The sequence below is a fragment of the Gobio gobio genome (assembly GCF_949357685.1).
Source record: "Gobio gobio genome assembly, chromosome: 22".
Taxonomy (NCBI): domain Eukaryota; kingdom Metazoa; phylum Chordata; class Actinopteri; order Cypriniformes; family Gobionidae; genus Gobio; species Gobio gobio.
The window spans coordinates 2,697,318-2,717,505 of NC_137118.1; the positions used below are offsets into that span (position 1 = coordinate 2,697,318).

The following is a 20,188-nucleotide window of genomic DNA, read 5'->3' on the forward strand; positions in this document are numbered from 1 at the left end:
GAAAGCCCTAGCTACTACATAGCAACACCCTGGCAACCAGCCTGAAAGCCCTAGCTACTACATAGCAACACCCTGGCAACCAGCCTGAAAGCCCTAGCTACTACATAGCAACACCCTGGCAACCAGCCTGAAAGCCCTAGCTACTACATAGTAACACCCTGGCAACCAGCCTGAAAGCCCTAGCTACTACATAGCAACACCCTGGCAACCAGCCTGAAAGCCCTAGCTACTACATAGCAACACCCTGGCAACCAGCCTGAAAGCCCTAGCTACTACATAGCAACACCCTGGCAACCAGCCTGAAAGCCCTAGCTACTACATAGCAACACCCTGGCAACCAGCCTGAAAGCCCTAGCTACTACATAGCAACACCCTGGCAACCAGCCTGAAAGCCCTAGCTACTACATAGCAACACCCTGGCAACCACCAAGAGCGGTCGAGTCGTGCTTTCACATTTCATATCCATCCTATCCTGTTGATCGGGACCTTTCGTGTTTACATGAAGAACCTGGAAAATATCGGATTTGAACAGATTCTCGCGCTGAAGCTGACGATGCACTTTGGTATCAGCCACCTTCAGTAAAATGCCACAGTTCTGTTTCCTGTAGAATGTTTTGGAAGTGTGTGTGTGTGTGTGTGTGTTCCTCTATAATGGAGGCACAGCGGCCTTTCTCTTATCAGTGCTACTCTCCTCTCATCCATCATGGCTGCTCTCTGCTCTCTATGCATGAGTGTGTGTGTGTGTGTGTGTGTGTGTGTGTGTGTGTGTGTCCGTGTACTTTTGAATAACGAGCAGGGTGATGCTCCTGGACGTTGTTGAATGGAGATTCTACATCCAGACGGCAGCGAAAGACAAGAGAAGACATCCAGTGGACAGGCCATATCATGTGCTTTCCTGTTTCCACCATTCCCAGCGCTGGATTTAGGGAGATTTACGATTCACAGAACAGAACCCTTTTCCAGGAGGATCCAAATCATAAAACTAGAGCTGAACGCCATTTCATTATTTCATTTCTGATGAAAGTGCTGGATTTATTGATGGCTCTTTATATGCAAAAAGCATGTTCGTTTATTGAGCGTTATGGATAATCACGTTTCCATATCCAGATTCATGGAATTTGTTTCTTTCTGGACTGTAACTCGGTTATGTGTCTCAATAATAATTCCATATTATGGAGGAAGAGCTCAAGCCATAAATGCCACCCTAGCAACACCCTGACAACCAGCCTGAAAGCCCTTGCTACTACACTCTAAAAAATGCTGGGTTAAAAACAACCCAAGTTGGGTTGAAAATGGACTAACCCAGTGAATGGGTTGTTTTAACCCAGCGGTTGGGTTAAATGTTTGCTTAAAACAACCCAATCGCTGGGTTAGTCCATTTTCAACCCAACTTGGGTTGTTTTTAACCCGTTTTCCAGGAGGATCCAAATCATAAAATTAGAGCTGAACGCCATTTCATTATTTCATTTCTGATGAAAGTGCTGGATTTATTGATGGCTCTACGTGAAAAGCATGTTCGTTTATTGAGCATTATGGCATTATGCATTATGGGTTTACTAGAGTAATTTATGGGTAATTATGCATTATGGGTTTACTGAGCATTATGGGTAATCACGTTTCCATATCCAGATTCATGGAATTTGTTTCTTTCTGGACTGTAACTCGGTTATGTGTCTCAATAATAATTCCATATTATGGAGGAAGAGCTCAAGCCATAAATGCCACCCTAGCAACACCCTGACAACCAGCCTGAAAGCCCTTGCTACTACACTCTAAAAAATGCTGGGTTAAAAACAGCCCAAGTTGAGTTGAAAATGGACTAACCCAGCAATTGGGTTGTTTTAACAATAATAATTCCATATTATGGAGGCGTGAGTGGATTTTGACCCGTGTCTGTATGAAGAGAAAACACCAGGGGAGGATTTAGGGAAATTATGGGTGTCCATCATTTTGTTAAATCCTCCTAGTGTGTGTTCTCTCGGTCAATCAGATACGATTAAACGATCTGTTGATCACCTACACAGAGCTTAGATGGCATTACGGCACACACCAGAAGCTTAAAACAGGGCAATGCCACCCCAGATGCCAGCGCGCCAGGACCGGTTGGCATGTGATGCTCTATATAATGGAGTGAGTGGGAGGAGGGAAAGGCTCACGTTGATGGTGAATAATTGACCAGGCGGGCACATGCAGCTGTGCCAACCCGGCGGGTTTAAAGATGCATGGTGCTCGAGGAGGGCACGGCTTTCAGAGACTCGAGGTGGATCTGGACGTGTTTCTGCTGGTTTTTTGTTGTTATATATATTTTCTGATGACATTGATAATACTATCAATACTGAGTAGAGAGTTGATATACGCTTAATATGGATTCGGCCCACCCTTTGCAGCTCTAACTCCAGGTTTCGGAGTGTGTTTATGGGGATTCTTCTCTGATGTTGGACGAGAAGGCCTGGCTCTCAGTCTCCACTCTAATTCATCCCAAAGCTGTTCTATCGGCTTGAGGTCAGGACTCCAGTTCCTCCACACCAAAACAGGGTTTTTCCTGGGTCAAAAATGGTCTTCGGTGGTGGCTGACCGACATGCTCATCCATACACACACACACACACGCACAGTAAAAAAGTCCCCTACCCACGGGATCTGCTCGCGCAATACTGACAATACATTTTAAATAAATTCAAAGAAAGTTTGTAACTTTTGCTTATCTTATTTTGATCCCACATGAAAAAATACTATAGTATATTATAGTAAAATTACTCTAGTAAATACTACAGGGAGTGCAGAATTATTAGGCACGTTGATTTTCTGATCATATTTTTTTTCCAGGCACATTTGACCAATTCCAAACCACAGTAATCCTAATAACTACTATTGATTTAGTATTTAATAATGTATAAGTGATATATAATTGTTCATGAAGGCTGGAAATGAAAATCACCTTATATTCAGGTGTGCAGAATTATTAGGCATGTTTTCTTTTACAGATAAATTGAGCCAAAAAAGAGATTTAACTCAGACTGAAAAGTCAAAAAGTATTAAATGCCCATGAGAAGGATGCAATACTAATGCAATACTAGACATTGCAGTTAAGGCATGACCATTGGACAGTGAAATGCTTGTTGGGTCAGCAGGATCTGACAAAAACATGTGGCGGAGAAAAGACACCTGTTAACTGCAAAAGAATGAAGAATTAAGGTGAAGAATTAAGTGTGAAACCATCAGGAACCCTTTAGTCTCCAGCGCCACCATTTTCCAGAGCTGAACCTACCTGGAGTCTCCAGAAGTGAAGGTGTCAGGATCTCAGAGACTTCAGTTAGGTAAAGAATCCTAAAAAATGACCCCCACTAGATAAGAATCACAAGCTGAAGTGTTGTAAAATACATGAAGAAGGTTTTTTTATAGGCTTTATGGACAGATAGGTTGAGAGTGACTCTTGAAGGACCGGCACCACATCCTCTAGTACCACTGTTTGAAGAATTCATCTTCCAGAATCTGGCAGTACGTTTTGGGAGTTCATTTTTAGTCCATCCTGAAGTCCGTTTTGCAGAGATAGAGATGGTTTGGAATTGGTCAAATGTGCCTGGAAAAAAAATATGATCAGAAAATCAACGTGCCTAATAATTCTGCACTCCCTGTATAGTGTTATTGAACCGTACTATAGTAAATATACTACAGCAAAGTGTAGTAAATACTATAATATACTACAATATACTACAATTTACTGTAGTATCTTTACTATAGTATGGTTCAAAAACACTATAGTAATTTTACTATAATATACTATAGTATTTTTCCATGTGGGATACCTTGATGTTTGTTTTTGTTCCTCATTTTTACACTATTTACTGATAATTGTTTTGGTATATAATCAGATCAATATTAAAAAGCCTAACAAATAGCCTAATTTTCTGCCATATAAAATTTCATTAAAATTATCAGCTAGCTAATCACAATAACTCATCGAATAAAGCTTTGGCGGGACAAAAAAATTTCAATGTAGGAAAAACCCTGCAAACTCGCTCATCCATGTCTTCATGGAGACGCTTTGTGCACTGGTCAGTCATGCTGGGACAGGAAGAGGCCGTCCCCAAACTGGTCCCACAAAATTGGGAGCATGAAATTGTCCAAAATGTCTTGCATTAAGAGTTCCTTTCACTGGAACTAACCCCTGAAAAACAACCCAACCCCATAATCCCCCCTCCACCAAACTTTACACTTGGCACAATGCAGTCAGGCAAGTCCCGTTCTCCTGGCAACCGCCAAACCCAGACTCGTCCATGGGATTGTCAGACAGAGAAGCGTGATTGGTCACTCAGAGAACACGTCTCCACTGCTCTAGAGTCCAGGGGCGGCGCACTTTACCCCACTGCATCCCACGCTTTGCATTGCACTAAGGCTTGGATGAGCTGCTCGGCCATGGAAACCCATTCCATGAAGCTCTACACACTGTTCTTGAGCTCATCTGAAGGCCACAGAAGTTTGGAGGTCTGGAGCTCTTGACTCTGCAGAAAGTTGGCCACTTCTGTGACCCTCAGCATGCGCTGACCCCGTTGCTGTTGTTCCCAATGGCTTCCACTTTGTTATAATCAGTTGAGCGTGGAATATTTAGTAGGTCATGGTACCACGCTTGAGTTCAATGTAAAGAGCGACACCATTGTGCAGTGTTTACTACAGTAACTTGAGTAAAGTTGAGCTGAGTGAGTGAGTGAGTGGAGGCGGGGCTCATTTGCATATTCATGATCTGTGTTTACTAAATGAAGCAGGGGTGTCGAGTTACATTCAAGCTGTTTTAAGCTGTCATTTTGGTGAGTTTTAAAGCATAGAATATGTCATATTGTATCAATATTTCCTTCTAAATCATAAATCCATGCATGCATGATAACCATCTGATGCTAATAATCATATTTGATTCATATCTTGACAGTGATTTCCCTCTCAGTCGTCCGTGAGGTGCAGTTTGTCTGTGGGTTTTGCTGGTTCAGCTGTTGTGCTTCCGTCACGTCATGTTTCCGTCTGGATTTAACAACGACTTGCACATGCTCGAACTTGGCTCGCCTCCTGGAGATCTACTTTTTATTGCGAGCTTTTTATCCATTCGCTAACAATATATAGATGTATTTTTATGCACTGCTGTCTTTGCGAACAAACGCTGGCAGATTGCATCTGCAGAGAGAGATGGAGTGCGAGAGCGCGGCTCAAGGCGGGCAGGGAACTCTCTTTTGGCCAGGCCTGGAGTATTATGTTGAAACCAGATGTTGAGAGATGTTTCCTCCTGGTCACGTGGGGCCCTCTGGTGCGGCACTTACATAAATGTCATCTGTACAGTAGCCAGTGCGGGCGGGAGAGGGAACACAGGCCCAGCTGCTCGCTCTGGGAAGAGGAAGAGTTCAGCCGGGTCAAAGCTGCCCTCCGCCAGCTCTTCTGCAGGCGCTCCTTCCCTCCAAACACCAGCCACACACACACACGTCAGCTCGATGCGGGAATCTTGCTTCGTCATTGTGTGTTAGCTGCACATGCAGACGTGTTGTGTGTGTGTGTGTGTGTGTGTGTTCGTAATACAAGCGGGCACAATGCAGGTAAAGGTTTACTATCGATAATGAGTCAATCATATTGTACAGAAGGCAAACTTTTGGTATTGCGACAGGGCTCGACATTAAAGGGTTAGTTCACCCAAAAATGAAAATTACCCTCATGTCGTTGGACACCCGTCAGACCTCCGTTCATCTTCAGACACAAAATGAAGATATTTTAGTGTAAATCTGATGCTCTGAAAGGCCTCCATTGGCTCAATGCACTTTACACTCTCAAGACCCTTAAAAGACACTAAAGACGTCGTTACAAAGTCCATCTCACTACAGCGGTTCTACAATAACTTTATGAATCGGCAACAATAGTTTTTGTGCGCAAAAAAACCCTAAATAACGACTTATATAGTGATGACGATTTCAAAACACGGCATCATGAAGCTTCGAAGCGTTATGAATCAGTGAGTCAAACTGCTGAAATTTGGCGATTCAAACCGCTGATTCGACTCACTGATTCATAACGCTTCGAAGCTTCATGATGCCGTGTTTTGAAATCGTCATCACTATATAAGTCGTTATTTAGGGTTTTTTTGCGGAAAAAAACTATTCTCGTCGCTTCATTAAGTTATTTTAGAACCACTGTAGTGAGATGGACTTTGTAACGACGTCTTTAGTGTCTTTTAAGGGTCTTGAGAGTGTAAAGTGCATTGAGCCAATGGAGGCCTTTCAGAGCATCAGATTTACACTAAAATATCTTCATTTGTGTCTGAAGATGAACGGAGGTCTGACGGGTGTCCAACCACATGAGGGTGAGGAATTAATGACAGAATTTTCATTTTTGGGTGAACTAACCGTTTAAGCTGGTTCACACGCTCAATCTGTCATTCACTTGCCCGAGTAAAAAATTTGCTTGTCTGAATTTTTTTCGTAAATATAATCTATTCTGAAGCAATATTCTCACCAGTGTTCAGTCAGCTTTGACATATTTAAATATGCATATTTGTGATATTTAAACTTTTTATAAAGGGCATTTTTCCGAAATCTTCTTAAATATAGGATATGCTTCAGATTTCCTTTTATATTCTTAAATTTGATCTTTAAATTAAATTAGAATAAGACACTATAGGCTGTTAGCAATCAAATTAAATAATTTACACTGAAAAATTACAACTGCATTAAATAATGTTATGAGATTATTTTAAATATTTTTGAATATACAAATAAGAAATGTGGGAAAGATGAAACTAAACCACCAGTAGGTGGCAGCATGTGACCGTCTGAATGAGCGAGTCATTGAGTCGATTCAGTGAAACGAATGATTCATTCAAGAATTAGCCGGTCGTTTACGAATAGGGTCATTGAATCTTTGATTCAACCGATTCATTTAAACACTGAATCATTCACTAACACACACTGTTGCTGTGAGATGTGTTACGGTTCTGCTGTGATATTTGTTTGGAACTATTTTCGCAGCTAAAATAGAACAAAAACAGTCCATATTGCTTCTAAAATGTAAGTGACTTAATGTTAAATAATTGTTTATGGAACTGGCGTATGAAATCAGTGTCATTTTCAGTCGTGATGGTATTCAGGAAAACAACACTCTTGTTAGTGTAATGTTGCTTAACTGTATCATATGTTATAAATATAAAAACTACACAATTTTAACTGTGTATGAGTTTCTGTGTGTGAGCGGCGCTCATTTGTTTTTGATTTTCTCCTCGAGAGACTGCGCGAGCCTCAACAGCTCAACCTTGTCAGTTAGTTTTATATTATTATCCACTATCGATACACTAACTGAATCAGAATCATTATTGTACTTTGGTGATTCCCCTAGTTATTTTTTTGTTGACCTTTTACTCAGGATACTTGTCCGTCGGGCAAGTACAATTATTTTTCACTTGCCCCTTCAAAAAATCCACTTGTCCCGGACAAGCGTTAATGTCGAGCCCTGTGCGATACAATGCCAGCACTTATTGGCATAATTTAGGCAGTTCACGAAACATACATGTGACCCTGGAGCTCAACAGCAGTCCTGCGTCTCACGGGTATATCTTAACAATACATTGTAAGGCTAAAAATTACCAATTTTTCTTTATGCCAAAAATCATTAGGATATTAAGATCATGTTCCATGAAGATATTTCCTACCGTAAATATACCACAAATGTATTATTTGTACAATGTACAAATACATTTACATTTAAAAAACAAAAAGTAAGTTACCTGGTTGCCTTAAAAGTTAAATTTGAGTTCATTGAAAAGTTAATACAATGAACATTTGAGAATCGACATCACCCTTTATTCAAATATTATTAAAAGATTTTGTAAGCATATTGCGTAATTGTGTTTTATTTGTAATAATGCAGTGAAACATGCCAAATTGTGCTATTTTCATGATTTATCACAACATTTTGTATTTATTTATGTGGTTCAGATACAATAATATTTGTAGTTTCTATTTATTAACCCAATTTACTTTATTGTATTAACTCAAATTTCTAATTTCAATTAACTCAAAATTTTAAGGCAACCAGGTTACTTACTTTTTTAAAGTTACACCAACAATATTTTTTTTTACAGTGTAGTAATATGCATTGCTAAGGTGGAGATTTTCTCAATATTTAGATGTTTTTGCACCCTCAGATTCCAGATTTTCAAATAGTTGTATCTTGACAAAATATCCTATCCTAACAAAAAGCGTATTTATTCAGCTCTCACATCTCAATTTCCCAAAATGTACCCTTATGACTGGTTTTGTGGTTACATATTTGAAAACCGATAATAACCGATATGTTGGCCAATAATAATGGGCAAGACAGAATCGGATTTTACAGGAAAAGTAGCAACAAATCCTCCTCTTTAGCCCGTCCACAACTTTCTTTATGGTTTTGTCTGTGGTTGAGTTGAGTTTAAACTGAGATTTATACATCATATTTCCATTGATGTATGATTTGTTAGGATATGAAAATGTGGAATCTGAGGCTGCAAAAAAATCTTAATATTGAGAAAATCCAAAATAAAAGTTTGTGTTTACATAATATATGTGTGTACTCTGTTAATTATTATTTATATATAAATACACACACATTCATGTATATATTTAAGAAATATTTGCATGTATATACTGTATATACATTTATATAATCTATAATATATATAAATATAAATGTTTTATATATAAAAAAAATAAAAAATAATCTTAAATATATACATGCTTGTGTGTGTATTTATATATAAATAATAATTAACAGAGTACACACATATATTATGTAAACACAAACTTTTATTTTGGATTAATCGCGATTAATCTTTTGACAGCCCTACTAATAATACATTTATGATATATTTACGTTAGGAACTTTACTAAATATCTTCATGGAACATGATCTTAATATCCTAATGATTTTTGGCATAAAAGAAAAATGGATACCCGTGAGACGCACGACTGCTCTTGAGCTCCAGGGTCACATATAAATAATTATCGGTTATCACATCAGCCAAAATGTTCATATAGTATTCCAGTATATGAGCTTATTTTTCAAGTAGCTAACTTTTTGTTGTTTTTTATGCTTTAACTAATGCACATGGATCGTGTGAAAGTATTTGATCTCAAATGTTATTTCTAAACTGATCTGATCATTGCTCAAGTCAACCACAGACAAAACCATAAAGAAAGTTGTGGACGGGCTAAAGAGGAGGATTTGTTGCTACTTTTCCTGTAAAATCCGATTCTGTCTTGCCCATTATATGAAATATATCTGCTATGGCGACTCCTACACTGCTAATGAAACGCGAGCGGCTCCGGTAATGATGTGTGTATCTTTATGCCGCAGTGGCGTAATGGCCTCGTCCTGGCGATTACAGCACTCAGGGCGCCGTTTTATTCGGCCCCAGCGCTCAGTAATGTGTTTGTGCGTGGTAGGCATTCCTATACTGACTTTTAATGTGAGGGCTTTTTGTCCGGCCGGCAGATTTATTCACAGCCGTGTGTAATGTCATTTCATGTCGAAACACCCACCCTATGTTCAAATGAAAGAGGCATTGATGTTCATCTTAATCTGATATACTTTAATACCACGGCATCAAAATTACTCGACTGTAAGGGCCCGCGAGAGGAGGGGAGGTGCGCTGCCATCCAAACCCCAAACAAAGACGCGGCTTGTTTTCCAGGAGCAGATTTCTCTTAATGATTCGTCTTTTTTTTCGAATGAAAATTTCATATCACTCAGAAACATGAGCCGAAAAGCAGCTCATTCATCTGTGACTTTATGACAAGATGATATAGTAATAGACTACAGTTGTAAATCTTTCTTTAGAGCTAATTATGCCATTTTTTTTGCATCGTATACATTCGTGTGGCCTTTTTTTTTTTTTTTTTTGTTCTCGCTGTTTTTGCATGAGCAGTTTTTTGCAGCAGAGAGGACTGAGTCATGGAGAACTCATGCAAGGGAAAGAGCGAGGGCATTTCAGGAGAGAGAAAGAAAGAGAGAGAGAGAGTACCAATGCATACATACACACTGTCCTTTGCAGCACAAGGTGATACTCTTTTGTGTGAGAGAGCATTTGTGTGTGTGTGTTTTTATCCTCTTTTGAAGAGAACAAACCCTGCCCTGGGACATTTGATAAATTAAGATATCCATTTGAATACATTTTGTGTTTTTTCCCAGATGCCTGGCATTGTCTGCTCTCAATATCCTGAGTTCCACACATGCTACACTGAGAAACATTTCAAACACTGTCTTATAGTAAGATAATAGATCTTATATGTCTGTTTTCTTTCTATTGCAGGATTTGCGTAAACAGATAGCTCCTTTGCTGAAAGGCTTCCAAGCAGAGGTGAGTAAACTCTTAAAGATGATGTGTGTATTTTTTTGTGTGTGTTTAAAGGCTTACTTTTAACCCCAGAACAGCTTTAAGTTAGCCATTTGTTGTTGTTTCCATTGTAAAGTGTCTCTGTTTGTTTGAGCCCCATAACCTGCCTGACAACAGCGGCATTGGTTCAACCAATGGTGTGAGTTTGGGGGCGGGACTATTTGTTTGACCAGCCAATTGCAGGTGGGGCGAGTGATCAGGGACACATGTTTGAAAATAGTCAGTTCGGTTTGGTGATGGTAGTGGTTTGCGTTAAAAAAAAAAATGAGAAAAAAATAATTAGACCCAAATACAGTGCCAGCATCCACTAATATTGGTAAATATGAGCAGAGGCAGCTGTGAAAATTAATCTGCATTGTTTATCATTTTGATCTTTCCCTCACCAAATTCTAACCTTTCATTGAAGTCAAACAATTAAAAGTCACATTATGAAATAAATGTTTGTAGACATTTCAATCTTTCTATATGTCTCATGTCTGTGAGGCAAGAATACGCTGAGTTTCCATTCATTTTTGTGACGTGCTCCAGTTCACGGATCCTGTTTATTTGTTGTTAGTGTGAGAGAAATGAAAGTAGTCCTAGTTTTGAATGATACATTTCTCTTATCTGTGTGAACAAACACAACTGAGTGTTTTAAGTTGTTTCCGCTGTTATCAGGAAAAAATGGAAGTGATCGTGCCGCCCGCTCCATGTCATGCAGAAATCATGCTAATACTTTAGCTTCTACACTCCGCACAAACACTAGGATATGCATGTAATAATAATAATAATGCACATTTATCTAGAGACATTAGAGACTAAACCTCTTCTAGTCGACTAAAGTTTAGTTGATAATTATGGGCAGCCCTGTAGTATTATTGAAACTATTTTATTTAATGTTATTTGACCACTTATTTTTTATAATTATATTCAAAGAACTCTTTGATATTAGCATATTATGTGTCTAAAATACACTGTATTTAGATGCGGTCACATTAGTGAAATTTCGGCAAAATTTTGAGGGCAAAAAATGTCAATAGCGCTGTAAAAAATAATACACTATATCTACTCAATACAATTGTGGCAACAGATTACAAGCAATATTATTCATTAAATTCAACAAATAAGAATGGAGTTGAAATGAATCAAATTAATTCCTTAAAAGTCAACCATTTAAAATGAGTAACTGCACATAGCACACAGATTACACCTGATGATAATGAGCAGAATCACTGAAGGAAAGAGAAACTCAAGAGCTACAACTGACTTCAGCCACAGATGAAATCAACTGAAAGGCATTATGGGTCAGATTAACTAATGCCAACTCCTCTTTTGGTGTTAAATTACTGTCAGGATTTACTAAAGACACAGTGAAAAACTAGCGCTGAAAAGGCGTGGACAGGATTATTTTTGCGGCTGATCTTATTAAACATTTGTAGGCGTTTCCCTTTCAGACGCAACATTTATGGGTGGAGAGTATTTGAATAAAAATGTAATGTCAATAAATGAATCACGAAAGATGATTTACTGAGGTTTGCGCCATTATTTAACACACAAAAAAAGCACATCTTAAACCAGATGCTGGTAGATTGCGTTGGTCATTATGGAAATGATTTGCGTGTTGTCGTTAGATCATGCGCAGAACTTTCCACGTTTTTTTTTTGGAATTGCGTTCACGTTAATTTGCCCTGTTTAGTAAATCTGGCCCTAAATCTCTCTTATTACAAACCAGACTGACTTATCTCTGTCATTCGTCTACAGTTCGTTTTGAGAATTAACAGAGGTTTAGATGTTGATGTTTTCTTGGTCGCCATTATGGTGATCAGTGTGTCCTTTAGTTGGGCAGTTTGACTCTCTTGGTTTGTGGTTTTTATGACAGTGTACGCAGAAGTCACTTTTAAATCAAGCAGCCAATGAACAACTACACTCTCCTCACTCTCCACCCTTTGTGTAGATTCCCATTCCTAGGAAAAAAAAGGCAATAGTTTGAGTTGTTTAATCAATGCCGTGTGACAAAGCTGCTCCGCTAGCGGTTAAACTACACTCTCCTCATGGCTTTACACAGCAAATATGACTCCATCACACTCACACCAATTAATCTCACAAACTTCATGTAAGGAAAGGCAGGAAGAAGACCAGAGTGCTCTGGTGGAAGATGGCCGTCTCTGGTCTGATTATAGTCTCGACAGCCCACCTGATTTCACAACAGCGCTCTTTAGCTGACGGGTTGTTTCTCTTGACGTCTGCTTGTGTTGTACAAAGCCTCCTTATTTTGTCAGCATCTAATCAGATCAGACAGTTTTGATATGTTCTCGCTGTTTGCTCTCCCGCTCTTTCGTCGGATGAGAGCGAAATCCTAATGATGTTTTCGCTCTGTGTTGCCGGGTTAGTCTATATGTTCAGGGCCGAGCCAGAATGACGGAGTTTCACATCTCAGAGGTAGAGCGGTTTAGAGAGGGGGTTAAACTTAAGGCATAAATGAGGTTTTCTTTTGAAAGGATGCTCTGGAAATCAATAGCAATATTATGTAGAATTACTATGGCTCTATTCTTGTATCTATTTTATCACTTTGCTAATTTAATTAGATCAGTGGTTCTCAAATGATGGGTCACAGTGATATCTTTCCAACAACATCATTTCTCTCTCTATGTGTGTGTGTGGATGGATAGATGGTTGCATGGATTATTGAGTTATTGGCAAATAGTAAAAAGTAAATAGTTTACTATAGCAAAAGTAAATGTTCAGTAGTTCTTCTCAGGGAATGAAGCCGAGTTTCCTTCGACGGGTCTCTTTGGTGGCCGTTGCTGTTAGATGAGATCTGGGTTTCATAAGTAATGTGCATTACCATTCAATATAGGGCTGCACGATATATCGTTTTATCATTGATATCGCGATGGCAGGATGTGTGATGTCAAGTGTAGGGATAGTAGCTGATTTTGCGGATTAATTGCAAAGCTTAACCATCATAGAGTGAATGTTTATCATTTGCATGTGTTTAAGTCGAGTCAGGCATCAAACACAAGAGGACTCATGTGCCGCGCAAACAGCATGTGAACGCCGAATTCAGTCTCTTTCTCTCTTTTTGAGCTTAAAGGTGTCATGAACTGGCTTTTTCATTTTTTTATACTGTTGTCTGAGGTCTTCTTATGACGTTTGCGTGGTTTTTACATTCAGAAACATCATAATGAATAACTAATAGGCTATTTTCTGCCCTGGTTTTGAGGCTCTCTGAAGAAACGCTCAGTTTTGATGGGCGTGCCGCACTGAAGACTTGAAAGTAAACGCCCACGGCTAGGATTGGATAAGATTCACATATATAATGAGCTTCAGCTCCCCCATCAGTTCATGTGGGGATAGTTTTAAAAAAAGCGTTTGGGGAATCGCTTTCAGGGCAAAATATCTTTATCAAACAAACACAATCATCTCTCATCCACCCGCGATTGATTGGAATGTTATTTTTGTATTACTTGGCCCGCCCGATCAGTGAATATAACCGTGAACCGTACACACACACACACACACACACACACACACACACACACACACACACACACACACACACACACACACACACACACACGTACAAGAAAGGAATGTTATTTCACTATAGCCCGTCTGATAAACACACAGCTCCGGGACGTTGGGCTTTGCGAGCTGGCGTTACAAGTCCGAGTCTGATCCCGAATGAACCAATAACAGCTTCTCCAGCCTGTGGCCGCGTGCTGAGGTGTGTAATCAATAGATATAAAATGATCTGTAGCAATGCAAAACTAACACGTATAAACACGTTTTACTCACATCAGTGTGTTGCAGCGTTCCTGTCGGATCCAGAAGCACAGCATTGTGTTTTAATCTCAATATGTCTGCAAATCCAGTCTCCACCTGTGTCTTGTTTACAAATGAATCCGCGGTTAAATGAAGCGAACAAACGCGCAGTGTCTTATACACGTGAACTGCTCTGTAGCTCGACCCGTTTAGCTCCACGAGTCGGTGGGCGGGGCTTGAGGCGGTGCTTCTGCGTTCTATGACGTCAGTGGTCGAAATATTCTGAGATGTCTCGTTTTTTGGGCCTGGTGTCAAAAAAAGCTTTTCTTTGACTAACAAGGACGTTTTCAGCTCTGAAACTTACAGGATATTCTTATATCACCATGAACTTTTATATATCAAAGGCTCAAAGGAAAGTTGATTTCTCAATTCATCACTTCTTTAAACGGACACTTGCATGCAAATGCCCGTCTCAGGGAGTATCCTCGTAAACAAAGTCAGTTATGTGTTGTAAACAATTGAGAAAGGAAAAGGATGCGTGTCATTTATATTAGGTTCGTGTGTTCATCTTAAAGGGACAGCAGCCTAATAAACCCACAGCTGTTTGTGTCACAACAGCAAAAGAGAAAGAGAACATCACCTGTAGCTTTAACGAAGAGAAAATCTTATTAATTAATTAATACGATTTCATTTATACAGTGAATTTTACATTTGATGATTCAATTTCTGTACCTGAAAAACATAAAGCTCTGCTTATTTCAATATTATCTTTCTTCTACTGTATTTATCTGTGCTTGTAATGTGTTTATTATTTTCTATGCAGATTCGCTCCTCTACAAAATCAGTCCAATTACTCAAATAGAGCTATTCAAATCATCTGGTGAAATCGTTTTTATATCACAATATTTATCTCAGAAAAACAAAATATCGCAAGCCCTAATTCAATATGTCAGCAGATATTCAAATGCCCTCTGCAGCACACACTTATAATATCATCATCATAATAATAGAAGGGTTTTGAGTGCGTTTTGTTTGTAGCCCTACCTTCCTAAAGCATTCTTTAAGTTAATTAAGGTCTATTTTAGTCCAATGCCGGCTGTGTTTTTAAAAGTTACACCTAATGTTCCTTGGTAATTCAGTCAATTAGTTGTTCTGTTGCGTGATATCAAACTGAGTTTGATTAGGTTGAATAACTCGCTGTAAGTGTTTCTCAATCTCTTAGTTACCACAAACTCCAGCATAAGAGCTATGAAGTGTTTCCTGCACTTCCACGCTAATAATGTTAAATTATCTGAAAAGATATTCATAAAATAGTGGTGCTTTTAAACAATAGGCCTTTCATGATTATATTTGAGGTATTTAACAGGCCAGATTGTTCAGAATAACTCTTTGGCTCTGAGCTCCAGAGCGGCTGACCCACACAATCATGAGATTAATGGGGATACAGTAATTGTCATAATATCATGAATAAAATACTATATGCTGAATAACATTTTTATTTATTTATTATTCATATTTTTTTATTTATTTGACTATTTGTTCAATGAATTTTGCAATGTTAGAAGAGTGTCTGTCCAAAATAAATAACCATTTCCAAAAATATGATTGTACTTTTTGTAGCACGAATGGGCATATTTGGACTGATTTGGAAGAATATTTTAAAACCATGCCATCCCCAAAAATATACCGAGGATTTTAAGTAGCCGATGGCATGGTCAAACATATCGTAAAAATGATAAACCATCAAACGTGTGTATTAACAATCTTAAACATGTTAAGGTTCAGTCTTTAACTCTTTCCCTGCCAGTGCTTTTGCCAATTTTCACAAAAAATTTCACGGCTTTCAGAATATTTTGTTGCATGAATATCTGAACATGCAATATCTCTAAAGAAAGAGCAGACCCTCTGATTTTAAACAAAAACTGTTTTATTTTAGCGGTCATGTGGGTCGGTTTGAGATGAGACTCTGATTGGTTTATTACACGTTACGCCCAAAACTCACCCATGACTCATTAAGAGACGAGGGACGACCCTTTTAGACCATGAGCCGGTTGCGCCGACCATTTTTTCCATCATTAAACTAGCAAAAACAGATTCGGACACGCCTGAAGATTTGCTAAGTTCGGTAAAATAGGGCCCTGATGCTGATGATTGCGTTATTTTTCATATGATTACAAATAAGATCTCTTGTTTCTGCTTCTTCTTTGCATGTGTTTTGATCTGGAGATGCTGTACTCGTACTGGAGATGCATTATAGCGCCCCCTAGCGGATAACATGGATAACACCATTAAACTAGTCTTAACTTCTCGTAAAAGACGAGATAACTCGTTAAGGGCGGGGAAAGACTTCCAGATTCCACTTTTTCCAGCCTGTTTTTACCCTCAACCAGATTTTTGTGTGGGAATGTTTGGAACCATCACTGGCACTCTTAAGGCCTTTGCACACTGAATGCGAAATTTTCGCACGTCAAAAAATAAATTCGACCCCACGTTATGTCAATTACGCTTGCACAGTGCCTCCGAAACTTTCGTCCGTCAAAAAAAAAAATCGGAACAGGTTCGATTTTCTGGGTTTTTCGCATGAATGAATCGCCAGTGCTCAGATACCTACAATTATATATACAAATATTATTGTATCAAAAATACTACAATATCACAGCTATAATTAGAGCACACCAACTCCCTGTAAACCGTGTGTGTGTGTGTGTGTGTGTGTGTGTGTGTGCGCGCGGATCCTAGACATACTGCCAGTCTCTGTTCAGGATTGGAAATTGGTCTTCTTTTTAATATGTGGCTCCAGTATCGCTAGCAAAGCATCAAACGTTTTTTTTCATAACGCATTCATAAATACGCATCGGACTCTGTGTGCAAGGTCTCTGTGCGTGAAGAATTTTTCGGATCACGAATACGAAAAAAAACGCATGCGAAATTTCGGACCCAGTGAGCAAAGGCCTTTACGGTGAAAAATTTCCCTCAATCATTTTCTCACTATTCCGTCTAATGAAGTGGCAAAAAAACCCCAAATATAATAAAAGTAGGGATGCACGATATTGGATTTTTGCCGATATTCGATATGCCGATATTTTTCAACTCATTTTGGCCGATGCCGATATCGATACCGATAAATGTTTATTTTTTCTTTTGTTTGAAACAACACTTCGAAGCGTTATGAATCAGTGAGTCGATTCATGATTCGGATCGCGTGCCAAACCGCTGAATCGACTCACTGATTCATAACGCTTCGAAGCTTCATGATGCCTTGTTTTGAAATCGTCATCACTATATAAGTCGTTATTTAGGGTTTTTTTGCGCACAAAAACTATTCTCGTCGCTTCATAAAGTTCTTGTAGAACCACTGTAGTGAGATGGACTTTGTAACGACGTCTTTAGTGTCTTTTAAGGGTCTTGAGAGTGTAAAGTGCATTGAGCCAATGGAGGCCTTTCAGAGCATCAGCTTTACACTAAAATATCTTCATTTGTGTCTGAAGATGAACGGAGGTCTGACGGGTGTCCAACCACATGAGGGTGAGGAATTAATGACAGAATTTTCATTTTTGGGTGAACTAACCCTTTAAGAGCTCAGGACTGAGGCCGGGCGGCTCGATGTAAGTCTGATGAAGTGAGGGCTGTGAGTAGTGGCTCCCAGTTCTCCGCTCATGAGCCAGTTCCTCTGGATAACTGCTCCATTACAGCTCATTGTGGTTTCGGAGCGGTGTTCTCCAGGACTAGCCTGTCATTAACAGCGGTGGTCTCCGCACTTCACATCTCCGCTTGGGTAAAAATAACCCCCCATCCCACCACTCGAACAGACAAATCATTTTAAACCGGCATTGTGAAATATTTCCTTATTTGCAGTGCCTGACCTTGACAAAAACAGACCAGAAATGCACTTTTTTTTGGGGCATGTTTCTCCGACGTCAGCCGTTTGACGATAATTGGCGGGAGGGATGGGATCGCGTGTGTTTTGTCTTGTCAGTCTGACCGTCCATTAAATCTTAAAATAGACGAAGAGACTTCAATTTTACAGCACCTATTTTAAACAAAACAGATAGAGCGCATGTATAATTCAGACGAGTGATTTTTTTTTCTGTTTAATTTCTATCTTCCGTTTTCCTGTAGCGGTGGGTTTGTTAAAATAGCCCGTTTGAGTCGCAGATCTCGTGGGTCAGCGCTGAGTCCTCACCACATGTCATTTTTTGCGTTCGAGAGCGCGAGAGCCTCCTCTTTTCCTGTCAGGAAATGAGAGTACAATAGGGAGCTGTACATAGCACGCGGCTGGGGCCCTGTTTGGGGAGTGTGTGTGTGTGTGTGTGTGTGTGTGTGTAAATCATTGACTTGTGGAGGGGGGGGGGTCACTGTACTTAATTGTAAAAAGTTTTTTGCTCATTTATAGCCCTGAGCCATACGTTACAGATGTTCGAGAAGACTTGCATAGCTTCCTCAAATTTGTAATTATTTATTCTTTTTTTTCAGTGAGGGAACTTGAGGTGATCACTTGTTCACTTGATACCCTAGGCGAGATGAGACATGACCACATTTTAAGTGGTATAGCCAGTGGTCATTTTATTACATTTTGTTTTGTTGTCTTTTGTTTGTCGGCACACTAGACGAGATCGTCTTGCCCGCAGGAAAACAAAGTGGCATTGCCAGTTGTGTATTTTATTTTTAATTATTTTATTTAATTACTTTGTGGTGGTCCTTGTTTTTAGCAAGGGTTTAGCCAGTGGGTTTGCTTTGTTTTGCTTATTTTATTTTATTATTTTACTGTATGTTTGACATTACATTCACCTTTTTAATTTTTTTTAATCTGAGACGGCGATTCAGTATGTTTATAAACCACCGGTACTCCAATTATTTGGAATTTTAATTTTATTATATTTTTTATTTAATTAATTTTTTATTATTTTTGTATTTATTAAATTTTGTTTGTCTCATAATTATTTTATTTATTTTATAATTTTTTAATATATATATTTTTTTATTTTAATACATTTTTATTTTATTTTTTATTTAATTAATTTAATAAATAAATAAATATATAAAAAAAAAAAAATATATATATATATATATATATATATATATATATATATATATATATATATATATATATATATATATATATATATATATATATATATATATATATATTTTTTTTTTTTTTGTGGTCCTTAATTCGGATTTTCTTTTTATCTGAGCCCGTGATTCAGTGTGTATGAATTATTTGGACTCCTAAGAGTGTGTGTGCAGTTCAACGTTATTGTGCCTTTTTAAGTGCAAGAAAAAGCCCCCATTTAGCTTCTTATCTCAAGCTTCATTCTGATAATAAATAATCGTCATTACAAAGTGGAAAATTCAACATTCTGAAAGAAATGGTTCAGGACGGAGAGAGAGAGAGAGAGAGAGAGAGAGAGAGAGAGAGAGAGAGAGATGGAGAGAGAGACGGAGCGAGAGAGGGAGAGAGAGAGAGGGAGAGAGAGAGAGAGAGATGGAGAGAGAGACGGAGCGAGAGAGGGAGAGAGAGAGAGGGAGAGAGAGAGAGAGAGAGAGAGAGAGAGTTGACCCGCCAGCAAAGATCTCTGAAGAGAGCTAATCACTCTGGCAGCCGTTTACCGAGTGCCATGGAAGTTCTACAAATTTGGAAGTCGGTATTGATTTGACGTAATTGTGCACTAATTTTAGCGGGCCGGAGTCTGCAGATGCTGAACATGAGCAGAGCTGAGGAGAGAGGAGGAGGCTAGCTCAGATCCATCTCAACCCACCTTCAAAAGGGTTTTAATGCTTTTAAAGAAGTCTCTTCCGCTCACAAACGTTGCATTTATTTGATTAAAAATACAAAAAAAAATGTAATATTGGGAAATAATATTAAAATGTAAAATAACTGTTTTCTGTGTGAATATATATTACAATGTAATTTATTTCTGTGATCAAAGCTGAATTTATCATCATTACTCCAGTCACATGACCCTTCACTAATCACTCTCATATGAGGATCTGATGCTCAACACACATTTATGATTATTATCATTGTTATGATTTGAGTGTTCACA

General features: G+C 38.7%; 1 protein-coding gene across 4 annotated transcripts in view; it reads left to right on the forward strand.

Moving 5' to 3' along the window:
* cux1a (cut-like homeobox 1a) overlaps positions 1-20,188 on the forward strand; it is a 263,147-nt gene that overhangs the window by 99,382 nt on the left and 143,577 nt on the right. For all 4 annotated transcript variants that reach the window (XM_079804718.1, XM_079804716.1, XM_079804717.1 and 1 more), the window contains exon 3: positions 10,314-10,361. In XM_079804718.1, the coding sequence (XP_079660844.1) occupies positions 10,314-10,361 (48 nt within the window). The remainder of the gene's footprint in view (positions 1-10,313; positions 10,362-20,188) is intronic.